The sequence below is a fragment of the Notolabrus celidotus genome, chromosome 16, assembly GCF_009762535.1.
Source record: "Notolabrus celidotus isolate fNotCel1 chromosome 16, fNotCel1.pri, whole genome shotgun sequence".
Classification (NCBI taxonomy): Eukaryota; Metazoa; Chordata; class Actinopteri; order Labriformes; family Labridae; genus Notolabrus; species Notolabrus celidotus.
Genome location: NC_048287.1, coordinates 19,583,564 through 19,609,424, shown reverse-complemented (window position 1 = coordinate 19,609,424; position 25,861 = coordinate 19,583,564). Strand labels below are relative to the sequence as shown.

The 25,861-nt window shown below is 42.1% G+C and overlaps 1 protein-coding gene across 2 annotated transcripts in view; it reads right to left on the bottom strand.

The window, feature by feature from the left end:
- Positions 1-602: 602 nt before the first annotated feature.
- atxn1a (ataxin 1a) overlaps positions 603-25,861 on the bottom strand; it is a 118,991-nt gene continuing 93,732 nt past the window's right edge. Inside the window, exons 4-6 of one of the 2 annotated variants that reach the window (XM_034705697.1) lie at positions 10,271-12,661; positions 6,676-7,271; positions 603-6,119 (exon numbers count right to left, since the gene is read on the bottom strand). In XM_034705697.1, coding sequence (XP_034561588.1) covers positions 6,720-7,271; positions 10,271-12,130 — 2,412 coding nt within the window. In that variant the 5' untranslated portion in view covers positions 12,131-12,661 and the 3' untranslated portion in view covers positions 603-6,119; positions 6,676-6,719. Of the gene's footprint in view, positions 7,272-10,270; positions 12,662-25,861 lie in introns of both variants that reach the window. The other variant, XM_034705696.1, reaches the window with a different exon arrangement.

The following is a 25,861-nucleotide window of genomic DNA, read 5'->3' as shown; positions in this document are numbered from 1 at the left end:
ATGTTATTTTTCAACTACAGAACTAAATATATCACATCAAACTGTGTTTAAAATGGTATACTTGCTTGAAGTAAAAAGCTTAACAATTTTCTTACTTTCCTATTTATTTAGTTTCAAATGCATATTGTATTATGTTGATTCCATGGAGTCATTCTTGAATCTAAGTTCATTTTCATTTGGGATTTGAGAGAAATAATTCATGGAGTATATCTGAAGAATTATCATTATCATTATCATTAAACTACTGGCCCTATGATAGGTTGGCGACCTGTCCAGGGTGTACCCTGTCTTCTGCCCAATGTCAGCTGGGATAGGCTCCAGCCCCCAGCTACCCCAAACAGGATAAATGGTCAAATGGATGGATGGATTCAACTACTGTGTCCGTAACTATAAAAATAACTTTAGGAAGTTTGTTGTGTTCTTCCTCTCTCTTTGTTCCATAAACTGCATGAATGTACAGTAGAAAACCAGGGTCAAAGACAGTTGGAAAGGGAATACAGAACTGAAGTAGCCTTTCGAAGGAGAGGTGTAACATATTTAAGAGTTTCTACCAAGTCAAGCTGTTCCCGTTTGTGAACTAAAATGACGACACAAGTCACCCATTTATTCCAGATATGTCAAGGTTTCATTTTCTTTTTCAAAGAGGTGCATTTGTACAGATGTCAAATACATACACCAACAGGGTTTCTCCATTGCTATAGAGGAAAGGGGTGGTGAGACACAGGGACTTGGTGAGTACATTATAGTACAAACAAGTTGGCTGGGATCTGCGGCTGCTGCCTCCTGCAGGCCAGACTGTCCATGCAGTTCTGTGCTGATGTCCGCTTCTCTGCTCAAGGGCCAAAAAAGTCTCAGTTCAGTTCTTGGTGTCACAGAGAAACATCTAGACTGGTTAGAGCCTCAGGGCTAACTGTTCAGAACAGGAGGCTGGGTGGGAGGGGTCAAATAAGCCACCGCTGACAGATAACCTCCACCCCATCCATGGCAGTGGGCAGGGGTCAGAGGTCACAACACATACAAGCCTGTCCCCTGCTGAGTGTTTGTCGCTTTGCACAGAGAGGCAGAACAAAGTACACTGAAGAGTAATCCAGGCCGTCTCCAGCAAATACACATAGTATCATAATAATAATTCATAGTTAATAGTCATTTGTTAATTATATCAAATAATATGTAATAAATTTACATATCTTATAACCCATATGAAACAGCCCACTATGTCAATTGATTGGGGTGAAACTATACTGTTACATGGGCTTCTACAAGTTTTTTTCTTTCTGCCTGAGTTGGTTATCCAGCGCTATGGACATTGACGACATCATACAATAAAAAAATGAAAAAAAAAAAAAAAGAAATGAAAAAAAAAAAGAAATGAAAAAAAAAAAAGAAATAGGAATCCTGATCGAATTCAGTTCACTTTTAAAATACGACAAAGTGCCAAAAACACATCCTTTTTTGCGAAAATGAAAGTACAAACATCATGAAACAAAGAGCACACATGCCTTTTTTTCTGATCCAAAAGTCAAAGCTCACACACCAACATTCATTTTATTTGTAAAACTGTGCAAGAAGCCAATTAAAAAAAAAAAAAAGACAACATTAGCAGTGTTCCTCGGGTGAGGAAGCTTGTCATAAAAACACAACAATGACACATTCTCTACATAGGTTTCAAGTCCCCTGACATTATATTGAGTGCTACAAGGAGACCAAAAACACAAAAAGCTCCTGCACCAAAGATAATGCAAAAAAAGCTAAAGTTTGTTATGCACCGTTTTCACACCGCATGACCAAATCGAGCTGTGCTGAACTCTTTACAGACACATCTGCCAAATTACAACTTCAAATGTGAACAAAACAAAACCTAATATTTAACCGCACAGTCAGGTTGGTGTAGGGTGGAAAAGGTTCCAAACAAACCCAAACACAACAAAAGAAGGGATGCATTCCATGAGAAAAGGTTTTCCTAGAAGAAAAGAACCAAGGAACCACCCAACACCTCGGCTCGTTGGACCCAAGAACGCGCCGGGCGCCAAGCGAGATGGAGCACAGACAGAAAAACACAAGGTTACGGCGAGGTGATGTGCAAAAACTTTAACTTAAACCATCTCTCTTTTTCATCCCTATGCACCCCCTTTTTTCATTCTCATTCTCTCTGTCTGTTTTGAATGACTGTTACCCCCAGGTAGGGTTTCGATCTGAGACAGAGGGGTTAGACCGAGCCCGTCCTAGGATTAGAAAGTGCTGAAACATTATCAAGTCTTTTACATCTACTTACATGTGCATCTCTGTTGGTTGGTTTTTTTTTTTTTTTGTTTTATTTTCTTTTTCTTTTTTTTACAAAAAGTGGTCCCCACTAGCAATGAGGTTTCTTTTTTTTTCTGTGGGTCTCACCGTGAACCGTAAGAGGGTCAGGGTTCATGATCTCACAGACAGTTAGAGGAGGAAACACTCCAGTACACACAGACACACACACACAGACACACACACACACACATCACAAACTCAAACCCTCAGACGCTCATACACATTTGAACACACTCTACACATACAGCGCAGACACACAACCACAACCACACACACCGAGGATACATGACACAGTCTCTCAAATTGAGAAAGGCCGCACAGACATAAGGGGAAAAAAAGGGTGCAAACAAACTCTCTGTTGGTTCTGTTTCTCTTCACAAACGTCCTGACTCTTGTTTTAAAGATGTGATACACATTTTAACAGACAGACAAATACACAAGCCTTTGACTGGGAGGGGATACTGGAGGAGTAGGACTATGCTACATACACTTGGCACAGCGATAGAGGGGAAAACAAAATGTAAGTATTGCACATTGTGATACATCTCAAAGGGAATAAAAACTTGGGATAATCTTAAGAAAATAAAACCTAGCCCAAAACCCTCGAAAAATATTAAAACCTAGTTCTGCTGTGCCATTCCCTCAACTGCATTCACAATGTGTTGACATTTCAGATTGCTTCGTATCAAAGTCTCGGATTAAAGCATGCAGAACACCTGTATGAGCTAGCAGTGAAAACGAGATCGAATATAAAAAAAGTTTTGTGACTTTAGGAGGGAACAGGCGGTCCAGACCAGGCCGCACTGAAAGGTAGCTAACGGTTGTTGAGGGTTAATCGATTGCTTTGCCTCAGGAGGAGGTGCTTGAGAGGCTGGCTGGCTATGATTGGGTACCTGAAACATCGTTAACGAGGTCACTACAGGAGTCGTGGCAAAGAGGCAGACCTGGGCGGAGTCAAAAACGTCTGCTGGTTACTTCAGCTGTGTGTGAGGACAGAGTTTGTTATTCCTCTGACCAGCTGGGACCGTGGAGGTTTTATGGGGTTATTTCATTTACTGCATATAGAAGAAGCTTCCCTGAAAACTAGCAACATGTGCTGCAACTGCGATCTTTTTTGTGATAAGGGGAAAAGTGTTAGCTGAGGCTAATTAGATTAGCGAATAAAAACATTTTCTGGTGAGATGGCGAGTCTTTGTTTTTAGGTTTGTGGAAAAGAAGAGCTGTTTCTATCATAACTCTAAATGATGATTACTTAATGTTTATTGCAAATTTAAGTGGAATGACTGTGTGTTTGAGAGTGCGTGTCTGTGTGTGTGTAATCCACTAATACACAACATGAGTGCCAGAATATTTTCCTACTATTGCTTTCTAAAGTAACCATAGTGAAAAATATCACTCAGCTTTGGCTAAACTTTTTGTTTTTTGAGTGGCTGATGATTTTGTTCTGCTTTAAAAAAAAATGTTGGAAAGGGGCTTGGACAAAAATTTAACATGTACAAAACATTCATTTACAAAACACACAGCCACACAAACATAACTTTACAAAACGTGCACATACATTCTGCTATTTGTACAACTCATGATCATGTTGTTCCAAGATGAAAAGAAAAAAAAGAAAATTAACTCCTGTGATGAAGTTGATCTGAAAAAACCCTGTTTTATTATACAAAATACAAAGCAGTTTCAAATCTCATTTGGGGTTTCCTCATTACCTCACTGTCACTGTGAATCTGCCCATTACTTAACCACCTATCCATCCATTCCTCATCCATCTGAGCACATGTCCATCCTGCCATCACCCTGGTAAACTACAGCCACACAGCTAATATTATCAGGGGGAGGAAAATACAACCCATCCACTTCTTAGTGGCAATTGACGACATCGCCAACTACAAACTTAAACCCTGCTATCCACAGGCTGAGTAGAAAACTCAACAGATATGCTTGGAAGATGCCATTTTTCCCACCAATTTGAGAACAAAACCTCCCGAATAATGTTAGAGAAAAAGTTCAGATTTTTTGAGAAGTATAATCAAAGGGTCATTAGTTTGTGCACACTTCACATTGAACTTTGAAAAAACAACAAAAAATCTGGTGTTCACATGCAAAACAATCTGTGAAGATCTTTAAAGTTTAGCATACAAAGCTACAAATGTCAGGGTCTCAAGTCAAGCATATCTGTTGAGGTAACTGCTTCATCTTTGGAAAAGAAAAACATGGATAAGCTTGCTGAGAGCACAGGCTGTGTTCAAAACTGAATCCTAGACCCTGCCACCCTGGTTCCAACAGCAGGAAAAGTGATGAATGATAATTGGTATAACCCTAACTTAGGTCAAGAAAGTCAGTAGGCAGGCACATGTTAAAATCCTAGTTTCATCTATGGTTGTGTTAAAAAAAACTCAAAAGTAATTTGACCTTAACTGTGTCGCCATAGAAACATCTCCTCTACAATGTGACGAGTGCCCGTCGAGGAACATAATAACCCTGCTCACCTCCAGTGTGTTTCGTGGTCTAGGGCTCATTTAAAAAAATGACGTCTCCGCCTTTTTCTCCCTCCTCCTGATGTGCAAATTGCAAGATTCTCTTAAGTACCACTCCAAGTGGAAACACTGGACATTTAGCACTGTCTACATATCATATGAGTATTTCCTTTTCTTATACACAGTATACAAACCCTCATACACACACACACACATACACAAACACAATGCACTGTTCGCAGTGTGCATTAATCCAATGTCAGTCAACAAGCGTCGACAATAACAGACCATCCCTGAAACGATAAAACCTATGATGTGTGATGTACTTCTTTGTGTTTGTGTACACGCGCATGTGTGTGTGTGTGTATGACTGGACAGACACAAGCCTGAATCACGCACTCTAGCACACATATGTTACAAATATATGACACCCTTCAAAACTCTGTGGCGCGAGCTTCTAAACTAATGTTCTCAGTCTAGTTCCAACATCATCGGGATTTATTCCAAGCCTTTTTCCTCGTTTGAAACCAAACTTTCAAAACACATTTCAACACTTTTCCCACGACTTTTGCTTGGCTTGCCAGCTGTACAAAAGCACATGCTTTAAAAACAGCCATGTTTTTAATTCCTTTTATCACAATTTTTTTGTCCTCTAACCGTCTACTTATACCTGCCAAAATCATCCCTTTCTTTGTGATCCCATGGCACATCCACTCCTGCAACTTTGTCAACATCTTCACCTCTCCAAAGTGCTGTTGCTACTTTCCACCTACTTGCTAAGTACAAAAAAAAATCTAAAAACATACAGTACTGCGTGAATTAAGAGACAAAAAATTCTCGGCTGTATGGTGAGTGTGACAGGTATTTTTTTTTTTTTAGTGCTTTGAAACATTTTGACCCTCACAGAACTGAAACGCAGAATCTTCTCGGTTCCTCTCACGCAGCCTTTTCTAATCTCAATAAAAAAATATAAAGCAATTCATCCAAAAACAACAAGGATTGTATGAGGTCTTCCTCTTGAAGTGAAGCTTGCCAACCCAGTGTGTTTGCACTTGTATGTGTTAGGTTAGGGTATCTCACATTGTATACATTAACATTGACCCACATATAGGTTCATTCATGGACTAAATGACCCCTGATTAAAGTTTTTTTTGACAATCATTGAAAACAACTATCTGCGAGATAGAAGATGAAGGGTTAAAAAATAAAAAGCAAAAGAGAAGTAAAGACTCGGCTGTGTCAAACTGATCAGAGTGAATGTTGTTCCCTCCTTTTTTGTGGGGCACACTGGCACCACCTGATGACATCACTGGCGAGTTCTGGCACACCCTGATGACACTGCGACAACACAATAGGTTTGATTATTCTCAAGACAAGGAGAATGATGTTTTTCCAACCTCCAGTCTGGTTTAGAAAATCAAAAATGTTATGATTTAGCCGCAAATCCTACACGCTCAGGCTCAGCTGATATCACATCACTTCTTGTGGTGGGGAAATATTTCCATCCAGACAGGATCACTAGAAGTGCACAGGGAGTAAAAGCTAACTGTGTGCTAATTGAATTAGCATCTTACATTATGTGTAGCCAGCCAGGAAGAGCCATCAAGCATTGCTTGTGGGTGCCACACAGCCAACACTTAACATTAAGCACCCCTTACAAATCTTTCATCTCATGAAAACCTCCAAAACGGCACTGATTGCTTGTGTGATATCAAATCGACCTATAAAAAATGTGTTATAGACTACATGGACTTCATGTAAGGGTACACCATGTAGGGTAGATTTACCTCTACAGTACAGTATTCAAGATAGAAAAATAAAAAAAGGAAAACTTTAAAACCAAGACAAATGAGACATTAATGTGGGCATTCATGTTTTTGTAGAGTCCTCTTACATTTTGTTTCCATGTTCCAATGGATTTTTAAGTCCTGCTGGCCTTCACTTGCCAATATTCGACCTTCCCTCAATGCTGACTTTCACCTCATGAGGGATGAAGGAAGGTTTGGGCAGGGTCAAAGGTGGCTCCTCCTCTGATTTTTCTACTTTTCGACCCTCAGGGGCCGACCATCTCCGCTTCCTGCTGCCCGATGGCTTACTGGAGCCGGCCTCTGTGCCGAGATCCCCATTTTCCACATTTGTGCCTCCTCCTCTCCCGTTCCCACTTACACCTTTCCCCCGCTGGCTGATGCCGTTCTCTCGCTCGCTGTGCCTGGAGCCTCCTCCACTGCAGCCTTGGGGAGCGTCTGAGCCGGCTCTGTGGGGTTTGTGGCTAAGGGCTGGGACGGAGGCAGGGGGGCCCAGCTCCAGGGGCTGAGTCTTCTTTAGAGATCCGTTCCTCAGGTTTTTGAGGGTGAGAGAGATACAAACATCGCCCACTGAGAGCTTGGTGCAGGGCAGCTCCAGAAGCTGGGTGGTACGGTCGGGGCAGCATGAAGACCAGCCTTGGCCGAAGACAAAGAAGGGGTACTCCACCAAGACCTCCACACTCACCTGGAGGAGAAGGAATGGTGGAAAGAAACATCAACACAGGGAAATTTGTATGTTGTTTATTATTTATGTAGCTGTGTAATACAGTAAGATGATGTAAAGGAAGCAGCCTCCTCAGGCTGATCTGGTCTATTCTGCTTTGCAATCAGGTCACCCTGTCGGGCTTCAAATCCACTACAACCTGTTCACTGTGTATATTTTACCTTACATGATATGTAGCCAGAATCTTACTGTACTGGTGTGCCAAAAATATTAATGCATTGTAACTGATTGAAATGACTTTGGGTTGTTCTCACTTGAGTTCCACTGAAAATAAAGGTACGAATGTGTAAAAATACCCAAAACAGCTTTCAATTTGGCAAAAGTGTGCGTTCATGTTCACGTTGGACACCTTCACAAATATACAGTATGTATACATACTTTGCTTTTAAGGGCAGAGAGATGGCTGCTTATCTGAAATCACATGGCAGTTGTTTTGTCTAAATTTAGCTGAATGAAGTTTTGGGATGTGATTTTTTTTTAAATCAGCAAGATAGTTATGTAATGACTGTGATTGGTTTTAGATTAGAGGTAGAGCTTTTATCTGAGGAAGAAAATCGATATAAATGTGATCATTTATATGATATTATACAGAAAGAGAGTGAAAGGGGTTAAAATCTTCTGCCTCATTATCTGATAATCTTGTTACATTAGCACTGATTGGGATCTGCACTTTTATTTGTAAGTACGGAAAGATGAAGAGATGTCAGAATGAAACATTGGACCCTTTGAGATGTTACGGGCAGAAAGTTAGGGAGAAATAAACCTCAGGAGAAAGAATATGAAGTGGATGATAAGCTGAAATACTGTGGAGAGAATGAAAAGGTAGGACTGGAGGAAGTTACTGAGATGAAGATGAAAAGGCGAGTTTACAAAGGAAGAGGGTTGGACAAGAGGAGGAGTGAGGAAGTGCGAGAGAAAGAGAACAATGTCAAGAACAATACAAGTGTAAGATGTATCACACACCCTCACAAAGCAAACGCCGGGCAATATTTTCCCTCCTGTATTATATAAATTTTGACTCCTCAGTGAGTCCTCTGAGTGTGGACTCAAAGCTGCAACCATCTCTCTAGAAAAAAAAAATGTAAGAAGAGGCACTGATGGAGTACAAGAGAGAGAGAGAGAGAGAGAGAGAGAGAGAGAGAGAGAGAGAGAGAGAGAGAGAGAGAGAGAGAGAGAGAGGTCTTTGAAAGATTGTCAGCTTTTGTGGGGTACAGTATCAAAGAGCAGCCGGGGGCGGGAGAGATGGCTAGAGATGTGCTGTGTGGGTGGACGAGTCACAGCTTGGACGGATGAAATAGATTAACTGGCTTTAACGCACACCCTCAAAGACAGTGTGAAGGGTGAGTTTGTGTGAATGTGAGGGTGTGAGTGTGTTCGAAGGAGATACAGAGAACCAGGGACAGACAACAGAGAGATAAACTACTGCAAGGAATAAGATGCTGACAGAGGACTGCAGAAATAGTTATAAATTCTTTTAGAGATAATTATATGTGACTTCATGAACCCTGACCATTACTAGTTTGAGTGTAACTTTAAACAGTCTTTGAGGTATTTGACAGGGAGCCTGTAAAAAATTAATGAAAATATTCTATCAGTGCACGTATGCTCCTTGCTTTCCTGACACCTAGAAGGGAAACCAGAGGAAGAGATCCAACACTCAGTGCTTTGAACCTCGTCATCAGAACATGTTGGTTACATGACTGCCATCTTGGTGCATTGAACTTAATTAAAGAGGAAATAGGAGGGTCCTGTGAGATTACCCATGATGTACATTAATAAGGGAGCAGCTCCACATGTGTCTTTCCACATTAATAACACACTGAGCAGCCTAAGAGCCTCGATGAATATTTCTACTAAAGTCACCGCTCAAGCACTCAACAACCAGGCTTATGATCTGGGTGATCTGAGCTTTGATTTTAAGAGAAGGCTTGCATGGAAAAGTCTAATTTAAAATTGCCTGACAAGTTAAAAATACATCTTAAAAATGTTCATATTAATGGTTCCTGAACCCTGATAAACTAGCACAACAAATTGTTAAGACAAGTTAGAGCATCAAATTAATCATTTTACCTACTTGCGAAGGAATCAATAATACCAAACTCTTGGTTAAACATTAACAGCAGAGACAACAATAAAAGTCAACTGGCTTAGTTTAGCTTAGCTTAGCTTAACATGTAGACTGGGAACAGAGGTTAATAGTTTGCCTTCTATGTTGTGAAATACACCTGCTGTACTCCAAACTCTGAGGGTTTTATACATACACGTAACAGATTTCTACAGGGGAAAAAATGTATGGCAGGGAGTCAAAAACAACCCGTGGAAAAACAAAGGTTTACATGGTGAAACTAATCTACTCCTTTGCTGTTGATAAAAGCTAATTTCGAAGTGCATAAAAACTGCAGTTCCACGAGTGTCCACTTGAGGCTGCCTACAAAAGCCAAGGTAACACCTTTTTAACACCGTAGAGATTAACACGTTTACAGCCAGGCGCAAAACACACTTTGGTCTCAATAGCTCATGTCTTTATTTATGGCAACATTACAGAGTGGGAATATCTCTGCAACTCATCTATTTTGTTTACATTAAGGCTAAGAGTTGTTCATAAAAAAGAGGCATTGAAAGTTGATGTTAGGTGTGTTTTGAAGCTTTTTGCCCAGAGGCTTTAGGTTTTACGCTCCAACTCTGCGCTTGTTTCTAGACTTATCCAAAGTTAGGCTGAGTCAGCATTTCCAATTTCTTGACCATAATCATTGGGCTTCTTCATGCTTCTTCAGAAACCAACGACCGGATGTGACTGACACAACTTGCATGTTCTATAGAGGGTACAGTATGGTCCTCACTAATGCATGACATAGTGATAGCAAGTTTTGGTCATATAAGGGTAATTTAAGGGAACAGAAATATTCATTTAGCAAAAAGTTGAGCTATTCCTTTGATAAAGGTTGCTCCCTGATTCTCACCTGTGCACGGTGCTCACCAACAGAAAACTGAACCACAGCAAAGTTGGGTGAGGTGTGGCTCCCTTCAATGCGCTCCACTGTGGACGAGTCAATCTTCAGCTCACTGCTGATCTCGGCACTCTGGATAAAGTCCTCAGTCTTCAGATCCTCCACACGTTTCAGTTCCCCATCAGCCAGCTGGATGATAGAACCCTTGATGAAATATGGGGGCATAGAGGGTGGAACCACTGTACTCGATGTTTGAGGAGGAGCAGAGGAAGCGGCCAGCCCTGGTTGAGCAGGAACAATGGGGAGATGAAACTGGGCTTGGACAACTGCACCTGAAGTGGCCTGGTGATACGAGCCGCTGTGGGTTTCTAGAGTTTCTCCTTTGGGGCCAGGGGGGGCGATGTACGTGTGTGGGAGTGTGGTGGGAAATGGTGCAGCTTGGGTGGACGATGTTACATGGGAGGTTACAGATTCCAATGTGGTGACTCCGCCTCCACTAACAGGGATAATGACCGGCTGGGAGCCAGGAATGAGTAAGTGTTGTTGTAGGCCAGTGTGGTAGCTGATTGGCGCATGCTGGCCCCCACTGCCTGCAATGTAACCAATGATGGGTGGCTGTTGGTAGATACTAGTGGCAGGGAGCCCCATTGATAGAGACTCTGTTGCATTATGGGTGGTCTGGATAACGGTCTGGGGGGATAGAGAGCTGACAGCAGCTTTCAAGCTGTTGACACTCAATGGTGGTGGAAACGTAAAAGAGGAGGAGGAGTTGGACGAGGTTGGTGTTCGACTGACAGGTTTGCCCAGGAGGATGCCACCTTTCTCCACATGTGTGGAGGCATGGGTTGTCAGTTTGTCATGACTGTGTCTTGGTGGTACCATCTGATGGTCTATATGGCTGTTGGGCATTAGCATGACAGATGTTCTCAGCCCTGAGGGATCATGAGTAGAGTAGTCTGATGGTAGAACCAGGTGGCGGGCCTCGTAGGAGGTCAAAGAAGAAGTGGAATCCCGCGATTTGCTCCCGGGTTTGGAGAGGCTGGACTCAGGGGATGCTCCAAACCGACGACCCCTTTCCAGCTCTCCATTATGCAGCTCTCTGGTTCTGGAGCCACCATCCTCTTTCCTGGTGTGTCCATCCATGTACTGCACTACAACCTGGGACAAACCATGTCCTAAAGAATGGTGGGCATGCAGGGACTGGGGAGGAAGGTGAATGCCTCCTTGGTGATGAGGCGACGGCACAGTCCGTGGGGAGGTTGACATTTGAACATGGTGGGGGGTGAGATCTGTGGGAGGTGGAGGCATGGAGGTACGTCCTGTGGATATTCTCTGCTGGTCGTGTTTGGAGGCATGCGATGAAGCCGAGACTGACTCCATGTGCAAGGATCTCTGTGCAGCCAAAGAGGAGGAGGAGGATGAGGAAGAAAGGGGTGGGGGTGGAGGAGGGGGTGGCAGCAGTTGAGGGGAGATGTAGCCTGTGTATGGTGTAGGGTAGGGTGAGGCTATGAATTGCAGGTTGGGAGGCAGCTGGGTGTAATGGACAGTTCCTCCAACTGTGGACTGTGACAGGGGGGATGTGTACACTGTAGGAAGAGATGAAACTAGCCTCAGAGAGGAGGATGAAGAGTCTGATGTGGAAAAGAAGGATTTATACTGGGGTCCGTCAGATTGACTGGAGCTACTGTGCCCACCCATGCCACTTTCACTCCCACCAGCCACACTGGCAAGCCATGCCAAGTTCTCTGAGCGCTGGCTGTCGCTGGCGGGTGGTATTGTGGGTGAGCGGTTATCAGATGCTAACGTGCTCGAGGGGATCTCCCTCTTCTTTGGGGGCAAACATTCATTACTGCGTTCCTGGTTTGACTTCATGCTGACTTTGCTTCAGGTCCTCTCAACCGTACTTTCGTTATCTTTCCTTAACTTTTGGACTTCTGTAGCCTTTTCTCTCTTTTATGTTCCCTTTCTTACACTTTCTTTTTTCACCTCCTTATCTTTTGTTCTCACTTTTGAAGATCTGCCTCGTATCTCACTTTAATTAGCTATAAATTAACTTTTCCAATACTTCCTCTCTCTCGCTCTCTGTCCAGTTCAGCAGAGGTCTTTGAAAACGGTCTTTTAAGATATCAAAGAAAATCCAGGCCCTAACAAGCAGGTGAGGGAGGTTTAAAGATGGAGATGAAGATATGGAGGCAAGGGGGAGGGGAGTTAGTGGGGAGGGGTAGGGCGGTCTGTTTGGTCCAGGGGTCTTTAGCGGCTGAAGGGTGAGCTCAGTGTGGTAGGGGAGAGAGTCACGACGTCACACCTGCTGCTGCCGCCGAGAACGACGGGGGGCCGAGTGCGCCGCACTTCATGCGGAATCATTTCCCTGCAAAAGCAAGCCTGCCGACACCCAGCACAATCCTGTAGAAAAGAGGAAAAAGCAAACTGTAAGGAGAAAGTGTGGTTTGCAAACAGATACAAGTATAAGCAATGGTAGATTTAAGGCTTTTGCATCTTTTATGGATGGGCAGCAGATAGTAACCATAATGACAGGCCAATTCTCAGAAATCATTCCCCATAACACACACAAAAAAGAACTATTTATTATTTCTATCATAGACCATGTATCATAAAAAAGTGCAAATTGGTTCCAAGGACTCTAAAAGGGAGGCCAAAAACATGGTTACACTCTATCAAGGTCAACAGAGAGGCCAGACTAATGACTGAATCAACAAACTTACTGGATAACCCAACCAGCAGCTCCATAAAAATACAGATATGCAAAAAAAAATTAAAAAATGAGCGAAAAACAGGCCATAGACCAACACAAGGATGGTCTGCGGCAGGAAACTTAGGAACACAGAGACACTCTAGAAGAGTGTTTGAATTAAACACCAATCTTGTGTTCTGAAAGATGAAATGGAGGCCATGAGATGCAAAAAGAAATTCAGAGGAGGCCATCTAAGAACGCAAACACACATAAGTAAAATAATAAATACTAGACGAGTAGCAAGTGCCAACACTACACATTTCATCAGGTAAAAGCTAACGCAAACCCCTTATATTTAAATTCTACCAAACTTACAGGCAGGGAAATCATAGAGGTACCATGGTGGAAATGGCCCTAGATGTATTTACTACATCACACAACATACCCGTTTGTACAGACAGTTAATACAGAATACTGTGAGTCATGTTTAAACAACTATGAACAATAAGCTGAATTCCTTATACAGAGGGTTGCTAGTTGATGTGGTATTAACAACCAATAAAAGTTGTCCACTGGGTTTGCAGAAATGTGTACCCATAACAATAATAATCTAAACCGTTTCATGGAGTTTCCAGCACCTGCAGTAGTTGTTTCTTTGATAAAAAGTCTCTGCTGTACTCAATAAACTATATGTGAGTGTGTACCAACTGTGTGTATGACATCTGTTAGCGAAGACCCCCTGCTGCAAAAGATGGAACGCTGGGTGTGAATCTCATACAAAATGTATAAGCATTTCAAGCACATACACCCCTCCACACACATATCCAAACCCACACACACTTACTCACACACAACAAGGCACACACCTTCCTGCTTACTAAAACACCGGCACCTGGGCATATTCAATTATGCTGACACGTGTTCTTTTCCTGACACAAAGCCCACCTAGTGCACACTAAAGCACGTACACTGTGCGCATGTGTTTATGCAATATTAGAGACTTCACATTCACACACTTGTAGTAGGCTTAGTATCAGTTTACCAACTACCTGGACATTTGTGCAAAAAAAAAAAAAAAAAAGCAAAGCAAGCACAGCTTTTTTGCAGCAATTGCACTGAATGCAGTACAAGATGTGACAAAACCATTTCCTCAGTTTAGAGTTTGCAACATTAATGGGTTAACATCAAGGCGAGTGTGTCAAAATGAGAAATGAGCAGCATAACGATTGCAGAACTAAAACAGCACCAGTGTATTAAGGCAATGTACAATACGATAGACTACATGGCTGCATCAAACAGCTGAAAAATGTGAATATTTTGCACAAATAAAAGTCAAAGATGAACTTTTACTTAAAAAAGCAACAAAATCCTGGAAAAAATTCTAATGGTTGGAAGTTCAGCCTAAATGGACAATAAGTCAAGAAAGGCAGTTACAAATCAGTCTTCTAATACACCTAAAGCTGTTGTAAGTTGGCTCCATATCTTGCTCTACCAAGCAAACATTGGAAACCTATCTTCATACTGTAGCTGAGCTATCTTATCAGAGCAATAGAAGTCCCTTGTTTGACATAATTCCCAAACATTGTGGCATTTATCATCAAGAAATGGAAACACTAAGAATCTCCAGATATGGGGCAAAGTAATTTTAAAGCATGCAAAGCCATTCATGTAACTGGTCTGGTGACATCACTGGATATAAGACAGCGATTGTTGCGAACTTTACTCTTATTAGACCCCATAACACAGCTTCTTTGTAGCTGCAAAGCCACAAAGAGCCCATCTTTCAATCAGAATGACTGGGTCAACACCTCCCGAACGTCCTTAGGCATTTTTTGTAATTCCTGCAGAGCGATATGAATAGCAACCACTGTTTCCATAAGTGCATGTTGTCTATGTGTGTGTATTTCAGTAGGGCAAAGGACATCTTGAATCTCAAGCAGATTCCTGTGATATTTAAGTGTCGCAGTGCTACTATAACAACACTATAGAGACAGGCGTAGGAAGAAACACACATGCAAATTCCCATGCATATACAGTGGAAGAGCACCTGCACAAAAACACTCACACTTTTTTTCACGGTGGTATAAGCACGCACACACTTTTTTCCCAAGCACACACCATCTGTTCAATCGAGCAGGCATGACTCAGAGGTGTGCTGAGAGGTGCTGTTGATCAGTGTGATGCTATCTTCTCGCCTCTCCCTCCTTCAGTCTACCTACACTTCACTCCCCCCCTGCCTCAGCCTGCCCACCTCTCCTCCTTCAGAACTCTTTTCTCAATTATCATTCTTCCATCTAATGGTTTTACGCTCTTTAATCCTCTGTCTCCTGATGTCTTTGCTTCGTCTCTCTTGGAATCCATCCTGCACCACACCTACCGCTCATGCTGCGTCATAAAAATCACTTTAGAAGTATACAAGAAAACACCGAACCAAACTATTCTGCTTGAATTCAACAAGCCTGTGCTCAAATTAACACTTTGAGATAAGAGTAATGTTATATGTCTGAGAGCTCTCAGATTAGAGACATTTCATATCAGTTGTCACATCAAACGCTGACAGTGTGTGTACATCCAGCAGCAGATCTGTCATGCTGCCATCTACAAGGGCTTTCATCTTCAGTGAGAGGCACATCTTTTCTGACAGTTCAGCAAGGTGTCTGAAAATTCAAGGAGAAATATTACACGCATTTTGAAAAGAGACATCTTATATATTGTTCAGTAGGCTGCAGCTGCCGAGTTTGCAGTGTGCTTTGAAAAACTGAGTCTGATAAGACATTTCATGGGAAGATTTTTGTCAATAGCAATACAAGATATTTAAACCATTACTAATAGAAGAGTTGCCTGTAAAGCTCCTGTGAGTAACTTTCAGTTTGCAATGATTTTGGCGCCCCCTGTGGAAAAAGTGGGACCTTATTTGTGCTGATTTTGTCCTCTGCATATTAATTCATGCTTTCTGATAAAATATCTCACCTTGCTGCTTACTAAATATAAGCAAAATACTGACATATTACTTTATTATATTATGTTGATTACATTAAGCTTCTGAGATAACTGTTAGCTATTAACACTTTAGTAAGACACTGAGCAATATCAAGAGTCATGTGGAGCTGGGTTTTTATCCACCTAATCCAAAGGGAAACCATTAAATGCTCAAATATGTTCACAACTAGTCACTTATTTTGTCTGCTGCCTGCTCTGCATGGGAATAAAACTGATAAGAGAGATGGAAGTGAACCACAACGATCATGTTGTTATCCCAAATAATGGTGTGAACAATGCCAAAATGTTAAATAATGGTGAGATTTATATCCTCATATATGTATACACATTTATACAGGATGGAAAGTGGTGTCATTTTTTCTTCTATATATCATTCTATGGTAGTGATGAGGAAAAAAACAGACAGAAATAAAAGAGAAAGAGAGAGGGAGGAGAAGAATGAGCAAAGTAGAGAACAAGACTCTGACTGATTGCAGGCATCGCTAAAGGGCAAACTTCCCTCCTTATTAACCCGTCCACACTACAAGAAGGAATAAGTTGGTATTTTGAATTTAAACAGCAGCAACAATAAATGAAGAGAGAGTCTGAGGAGGATCAATACAGGGATTTTGCGGTAAAGAGGGGCAGAAAAGCAAGGACCATGGATATTAAAGTGAGGAAAGGCCTGCGACGCATGGGAGAGTTTAAGGGAGGGAGAGAGGCCAGCTCAAGTGACCTACATTACAAAAAAGAGAGAGTACTTCTTCTCTGAAACTGACACTCACACACACAGTCAGTGAAAAGCTATGTCACCTGAATCTTGCTGAGTTTGCAGTGTGTATATGTGTGTGAGTGTGTGTGAGTGGATATCAGTTAACCTGTAACCAGAGCCGTCTGTCCTCCATGTGCTTTAGTCTCTTTTTCACACACGCATTCACAAACACAATGATTGACCTTTCCAAAGTGTGTGTGTGTGTTTGTGTGTGTGTGTGTGTGTGTGTGTGTGTGTGTGTGTGTGTGTGTGTGTGTGTGTGTGTGTGTGTGTGTGTGTGTGTGTGTGTGTGTGTGTGCTCTCTGGGACACTAGTAATGTAGACCTGTTTGTGAGTCAGTAACCTGAATCATTCAGTCATGCAGCGTACTACTATCCTTCTATGGTAAAAAACAGTGGAGGTGTGTATGTGTCACCCTTTCACACACTAAAACACACACACAAAAAATATCTGAGATGTAGCAGCAACAGCAACAACTACTACACTTTGGTTTACGACTCACAATGGTAAGAAGGAGTGGATCTGCATTGCTTTCAATATGGCAATAATGTCAAGGTTGTATTGTGACTTTTAGGACCTGTGTCCACCATCAGCGTTTTTTAGACTGGGAACATCCATGACATCTCAGAGAGCTCACTGTGCCTTACCGTTGCTCGGTTTCTAAGTTGTCTCCAGAACTAGCAATTCCCTTAGTACCGACTGTTACATCTCTTTTAAAATGCTCTGTATGCTTCATAATTGCTTTGATGGAAATGTACTTTTCCGAAGTAATAACGATTGATAGAAATTGGTTGTAGCATTAGCAGCAGCTCCAGATCATGATATGCACACTACAAAAAAATGTTGCGCTCACTATATTTTCTCTACAGTACTCTGCCATTGTTGTTCACAAAGCAGATGACGTAAGTCCCGCCCCTTCTTCATTTTGATTAGTCGATGAGACTGATGGCACTGACGGACATGGTGGTGTTCCAACAGTTGAACTACTGTTAGCTAAGATTGCAAGAGACAAAGTGCAGTGACGAATAACAGCTGGAGCTGAGGGCGGTTTTGTGCACTAAGGACTCAGAGCACTAAAAATGCTGAACTGCATTAGTTCGGTACAGAAATATATCCTGCAAGTGCAGAAAAAATGACATTAGTGGACACAGGCCCTTACATGAACAAGAGAGTAACTGAGATGTAAAGGGGAGCTGAACATGTTTGCTTCTCTAAGAGTTTTTGCTAAAAAGTCAGGAAGCCAAATATTTCTGTCAGCATCCAGGAATGCAGGCTGAGCATGTGAGAGTGAAGAACCACAACATGGCTAACACAACAAGCAGGTTACACAATGAGCTGCCTTGTGATAATTATACACAACTCTGTGTTGTTTAGGCATCAGCAAACTAAGGGTTTATTATTTTGTCCACAAAACCATTTAGCCAAATGCCACTTTAATAAGTGGTACAAATGGGCTGCATATTTCTGTTGTAGTTAAGTCTGTGTGTGTGTGTGTGTGTGTGTGTGTGTGTGTGTGTGTGTGTGTGTGTGTGTGTGTGTGTGTGTGTGTGTGTGTGTGTGTGTGTGTGTGTGTGTGTGTGGGCCCGTGCGTGTGTGTGTGAGCCCAGTCATAATCATGATCAAAGGGATAAGTCCAACGTGATGTGTTATCTCACTTCTAAATTTAGTTCAACTGGAAAGTACAGTGTTGCTGCAGGCTTATACTTCTCCGTCTCTCTCTTCTTCTTTTTTCTTCCTCTCTGTGGTTTTTCATTAGCATTGGTGTGTGTGTGTGTGTTTGCATGTGTGCATGTGCGTGTGTTTGTCTGTGTGTGTGCACATCATAGGGACCCTTGCCAGACTGGGAACTCTGACAAGGCTGCCACTCTCCACTACACACAAACAACAACAAACACACACACATGGGAGTGTGGTCAGAGAATGAGGGAGTAATGGAGGACAGATGGAGACGGAGAGCTAGAGAAGCAGGGGATGAGATGAGAAGAGGGAGGGAGGGGAAGAAAAAAAGAGAAGCAAGAGCAAGAGAGAGAGAGAGAGAGTGGTTTAAGAGTTACACAAACAAAGAGAGACTGAGATGGAGAGAAACAAATGACTGTGAGAGAAAAAAATAAAGAGACTCTTTCGGAAAACAAACACTTTAGGCAGCGTTGCATGACTTGCACTTTCTCACCCCTCGACAACCCTGAGGTTGGGGTGGGCGGATGGAGGGGGGTAGACAGACAGAAAGGGGGGAGGCTGAGACAGAAGATAGCCAATAGAAAGAGAGGAATGAGAGAAATGTATGAAAAAAAGGAGTGAAAAAAAAGAAGAGAAGTGAAGGGAAGCAGGGAAAGGAAACACTTCAGGACGCCGCGGAATGAGAGAAACAAGCTACGACGATAGCAGGAAAAAGTAGGGCAGACGCAGTACGCACTTACAAATGACATACTGTGATACAACAAGAAAAGCTTTCAGGACACACACACAGACACTCACACTCACACACACACACACACACGCACACGCACACGCACACATATGCTGACACTCTGGCTCCCACACACTTCATTCAGAGCAAAACTGTGTGAAGAGTACTCACCAGGGTAGCAGGAGTAGCCCACTTCTGCAGCATGCTCCCTCTCTCTCCCCTCTCATTCCTTTCCTCCCCTAACTTCTCCCGTCTCCTGCTCCACCGAGTGCCTTGTAAAGCACCCTGAGGAGTCTCCCTTTCTCTCCCCCCCCCCACCCAGGCTGAAAATCCTGAACAGATTCAGTGTGCTACAAACTGCTCTCACCCTTTCTCACCCCCCTCCAAACTCACACACATACATAGCAAGCTGCCCGCTCCTAAATCTAGACAGCGAGGCAGGAAGCTCCCTCTCTACCACTGATACATGGTACTCAGGTGATCACACACACACACACACACACACACACACACACACACACCTACATCCACACAAATTTGGTAGCGCACACTTGCACACGCCCACAGGGAGGGAGTCCCGCATGCAGAGCTCCAACGTGTATTATGCAAGGGGCTGAACGAGAGCCAGAGCTCTCACACTGTCTGCCCTACACACACACACACACACACACACACACACACACACACACACACACTCACACACACACACACACACACACACACACACACACACACACACACACACACACATACACACACACAAACACACACACACACTCACACACACACTAGGGCCCCTCCCACGGTTCACTCGGCCAACTTCATCAGGTATTCATTCAAAAAACACACACACGCCAGCTGGCTGCACGCCCAGAGAGCGCTTACAAGCAGCGAAAAGAGAACGACAGAGAGAGAGAGAGAAGGAGAGAGGGTGGGAGGTTGTTTCAGTGAGAAGGGCAGAAGGGGGGAGTGTGGGAGGGATAAAGAGGGAGGGAGTGAGCAGCAGAGATTAGAGAGAGTACATGAAGAATGACACATGGTTGTACAGATACGTGTGTGTGATGGGCTGAAAATATGATAAATCTTTCATTCTCTTTATCATATTTTGACCATAAAATGACAAACAATAGTGAAAGAGCACATATGATCATTTCTTTCTTGGTCTTTTGGAATGTTTTCAAAGTGTATCTGTTGTCAAACCGACAGTTTAAACTTAGATACTCTTATGAAAGACTTTTGAAGATAGAAAAAAAATCAGTACTCCTGAGAATGATAACTCAAGTATGCAATTTTTCTTCGACAAGTCATTCTAGGATCAGCTTTATCATCATTAATAAGCATGTTTATGAAAAGTAAAACCACCAGGATACATCCGAACAAGTAAATGCACTCAATGTAACCACTCTTAAACCAGTAAACACAAAAAAAAAGGCTTTATCTGCTCAAACATGCAGTTTTGAGACGACTAAATAAAAAGACACGTCCTCAAATCCTCCGTTTAGTAAACTGGACCAGGCTGCACTTCTTCCATTCTCCCACAAGATGTCACCACTGGTTGCTTCACTGACGGTCTACAGCAGTCTATTTCTGTTAGTTAGCTGACCTAGTTAAAACACCATTTGGAAGTAAATATAGATGAAATGTGCTCCTCAATGCTAAGAGATGTAGCACGCACAGGCAAGATGTGAGCACTCACTCATTGAGAAGATATTAACACACACACACACACACACACACACACACACACACACACACACACACACACACACACACACACACACACACACACACACACACACACGCACACACACACATACACACACAGGATTGTAATAATTCCCACTAGACTCCACAGATCTAAACATGCACTAAAAACACATCCTGTTTGTGTTGGCTGCTCTTCCTGTTGGTTTGATATCAATCCTGGTGTTCAGCAACGTTTATGCATGGAGTGGTTTAACTATTACACTGCAGTAGAGTTTTCAAAAAGTTTGTTCTTAACCTGCTGAAGATGACTAAGAGATTATAGGGAATGTACCAAAAGATCCTTGTCCGGGTTAGAGGATGGAATAGTGGTAATCTGAGAGTTCCCTGCCCTCTTTTTTATGTAACTTTGGAGAGTTTCAGAGAGAAGACCGTTTTTAAAAGCATTTTTTTTACAATCTGTTTGATGCCAATTATTCATCAAGTAATGTGAAATGAATGCTCAGATTTTTCTTCCTTGAACTTTGTGTTAACTTTCTACAATTCTGCTACAGTTCCTGATTTTCTATTGCTTGAGAACACATCACTAAATGTGTGCTCTGTAATGCAACTTATGCATGCAATAAAAAAAAGATACATTTTGCATTTAGGATAAGGCTGGCGATGAATTTCAATTTTAACACAGTTTTGACTTCTCATGATGATGAAAACAAAATAATCAAACTTAAAGCGATCACTGTGCCGTCTGCCGTGTTGCGCTCGTATTGTCCTTTGTGGCACACCCTTCCCTCCTGAGCTTGTGCGCTGTCCCTCCCTTTCAAACAGCTCTTATTCAACCTGTATTGGATGTGAGGAGGAAAGGGAGCCATGGCCAGTAATTTTCATGCACTAAGGGGTTGGTTGACTTTAATACGTAATCATCAGGCGCTCAGATTGATGATGCAAAATCTGTTAAGTGGGGACTGAAGTATCTTCAACATGTTGTACTACACAGCAGAAATCATCATGTTCATCATGGAGAAAGCAGAGCAGGGAGAAAAGTTGCAGGTGTATGTGTGTCAGTTAATCAGAGGGGCAGAGTGAGCACAAGGAGAGGGGGGGTATCTGCTTTGCTGCAGTTTTAAGCATTCTGCATTTTGAGTCGTTAAGATTCACTTAGTCATTAACGACAAGCCTCAATCACGCCTACACATGTCACAATGCCATTTTATCATGCAAGTTGTGTTCCACTTGCTTTGTAAAATGACACATTGAGGTAAAGAAATGAGGAGAGGCAGGCTGGGGGAAGCCGCTGTGTGAGAGGTCCATGCTGTGTTTTTGTGTGTGTTTGTGTGTAAGAGTTCAGAGACGAGATCCATACGGAAGCAAGTTCAGCAGATTAATGACGTTTCTGAGGAGGTATTATTATCTATATTTAAGATTATGCATAGAGAATATTATATATAACGTAATGTAAATTAAATTGGGTCATGCATTTCTTGGAATACTATTTTCACTCAGCAATAATCGCCATTAGTCATGTTTCTTTGATCCTTGAGAGGCCAATAATTTCATAGTGATTGAACTTGGATTAATTATACAACCCTAGCTTCTGTATTAATCCAGTTAGTTTGAAAAGCAAGCAAGGTAGAGAAAACGATGAAGACATTTTGTATTTATGTGTATTTTCTTATTGCTTTCATTTATTCATTTATATAACTGTCACTATGTTTAAGTGTTGAAAGAGTGGTCAAGTTCAATAAATGCATGTAATGCAGATGTTGTCAAATCAATAAATAATCATGTTTAACGACCATATACTAAATAACAATTTAAAAAATGTGATTGAGATTTTTGACACAATAGAGTAGCTCTAATTCTGAACCTTATGAAAGTTGTGTCTACAAGTAGTTTCTTCTGCATAGACTTTCTGTTATTCTATCTATACTATCACTTTTGCACTGAAAAAGATCTTTTCAAAAAGAAAAAAATACTTATTAGCTTAAAGTGAGGGACCAGGACAGAGAGGAGCAAGGACAAGAGTAAAGAAAGATACAGATAGAAACATGTGATAAACAAGACAGTCAGAAAATCAAATCAGCAGAGACTGAGAGAAAAGCAGAGCAGACTGTTTGGCAGTCATTTCTGTTCTATCAGGTGACCTCAACAGCGCAGCAAAACTAACCTGTTGCCTTGGCAGCTAATTGAAGCCTCTCGGCATTTAATCAGAATTCATTTGTGTGGGTTTGTGTACAATCTGTCGACAAGTGAAATCACCGCAGCAGAGAGAGCGAGAAAGAGAAGACACCAGTGGGAGGGGAGAACAAGCATCGAGAGATGAGAAAAGAGCGATGAAGCAGTTCTGAGGGATTTCAAATATTTGGGATGATGGTTTTTTTTCTATCTTTTTCAGCTTGTCTCTATCTTTACGTAAAAAAATCTTGGTCAACACCCGATACCACGCAAACTTTTGCCTTCCATGGCCAAACCCAAACTCTGGATCCACATGAAATATCAAGTTTCTTCACATTTTCCCCTGTTGTCTGACCCCTTTGACCAAGAAACTTGTTTTGGTTGGACAAAACTACAACTAGAAACCACCATTAAACATCGAGAATAAGCAAACCTTATCATAACTGGCCTGTATTGAGGGTCACATGCTTTATTTTCCTTGAGCCTAAAAATCTCTTTATGAACCTATCATCACTTTATAATTTACACCCCTGCAAGGACTCACCAAGGACTCTCAGCTATCTAATGTATATCTTGAAAACAGCTTGTACAGCTGTGTTAGCATGCACGTACCCACAGCTTTCTTGTTATAAATTTAAAGATATAGAAATTTCCTCTTATAAGTACACTTGTACCATTACTTTGACCCCGTAACAAGGGCAAAATGATGACAAGACCAGTTATTTTCCCTTATTTGATGCCTTCAGAGTCTTACTATGTCAGGTCTGACCAAAGTCAAAGTTTAAACTGAGAATCAATGTGCGTGCTGTGAAAATTTCCTCAGCAAACACTCCTCTTCTCCCTTCTTCCTCTTCGCTCATTTCTCCTGTCTTTGTGCCGAGAAGAGCACAGTCGCAGTCAGAACCAGTCACTAAGGAAACTGATGAAAAGCTTCTATATATACACACTACACACACACACACACGCGCGTGCGCGTGCAGATATATACATATCACAGACTTCTCTACACTCTGTCTCACCCACACATAGACTCTCTCGCTCTCTCTGCCACCCCCGCAAACTTCACACACACACACATGCACACGCACGCACACGCATACGCACACTTTCACACACACAAACACACACTGTGGTTACGACAACAGAATCCCCACCCACCTGCTTTCATACACCCTCTTTACATCATTCCCTCCTGCTCGTCTCTGTCAGAGAAAGTCTCATCTCTGCTGCTATTCCATCTGTCTGTGCGTGTGTGTGTGTGTGTGTGTCTGTATGTTTGTGTGTGTGTGTGTGTGTGTGTGTGTGTGTTTTTGTGCGTCTGTGTGTTTTTGTGTATGTGTGTGTGTGTGTGTTTGTGTGTACAGGCTCCTAACACACACATATGAATGATGACTGCAAGCCGGGCTTTAGGAAGCCACATCCTTATTACAACATCTTAATCATATCACAGACATGTGCTCCTTATTCATAACCTTTTGTAATCATTATATAATCATGTCAGCAGCGCTCTCTGAACTGTGCTGCGTTCACAAACATCTCGCACTTTTCTGAACCCTTTCACCTCTCCCCCTCTTCTTTGCCAGCCCGTGTTAACTCTCTGGCAGTGCAGTGTGCCACTTCAGCCCTAGCCACATCCCATTCACAAACCAACTAATCCACACACACACACACGCACACACAGACACACACTATTAGATCCATCCTAGTACACAAAGAAGTTATGTGTGTTGTGTGTGTGTGTGTGTGTGTGTGTGTGTGTGTGTGTGTGTGTGTGTGTGTGTGTGTGTGTGTGTGTGTGTGTGTGTCTGTATGCAGGATTAGGGAGGGACTGGAATGGATGGGCAAATCACTGCTAAGCTCCTCTATTGCTGTATAATCCTGCTGAGTACACACACATGCAGACACACAAATGCGTAAATATGCCGACGTGCATTCAGACGTGCACACACACACACACACACACAGGAACCCATGCTCTCTCACCTCTTCACTTTGCATGTACTCACACACAATAGCAGACAATGCCGACATCCAGACACACAAACTTACAAGGAAATGTCCACCACACTCATTCAAGGGCAAACACACACAAACACACACACAAACACAAAAATACAATTTCAAAGACAACAAATTGAAATCCGGTCAGAGAATGTGTGTTACGGCACAAAACAGAGGGAGACAGATTTGTAGGAGGGGAGGCAGCTGCAGAAGGCGAAAAGGGAATGGTGAGAGACAGAGGATTGAAGGAGAAGGGACGGATAAATGTGACTCCAACTCCATTCATCGTTACGCTCTCCATTCACTCGATCTTCCCACACAACTGCGCTCCTTTGTTCATCCTTCAACCTGAGACTCCAACATGTATTATGAGAGACTGTCTACCACTAAAACTGAAAAGCAGAGATTTTTTATGCTGTTTTTTTATGCAGTAATGGGTCAATCAAAAATGAGTGACAAATTCTGTGGAAGTGGAAAGTTTAAACTTAATATTTCAAACAAAGGACTATTGCTTTAAGTTAAATACAATTTTTGGTTGTATTACTTAGTGATACTCTTGATGTTTGCTTTCTAGATATTGGTGAATTATTAAGTCTATAAACTACATGAAAACATTAAGAAAAAGGGCCTAGCAATTGGTCAAGACCTAGGCCTAAATAATCAAACTAATCAATCAATCAGTTGTGAATAAAATGCAACAGCTGATTGACTATCACAAAAGATGAAGATAAATTGACTGTTGATTCAATAAGGGACCAATCATTTCACCTCCACATCCTTCATCATTTGATTGTCATCAGGTCATATAAAGGGGTAAACGATAGACACACTTTCTGTCATAATGTCTTTGTGACGCTTGCAGGCTTGTAAAAATAT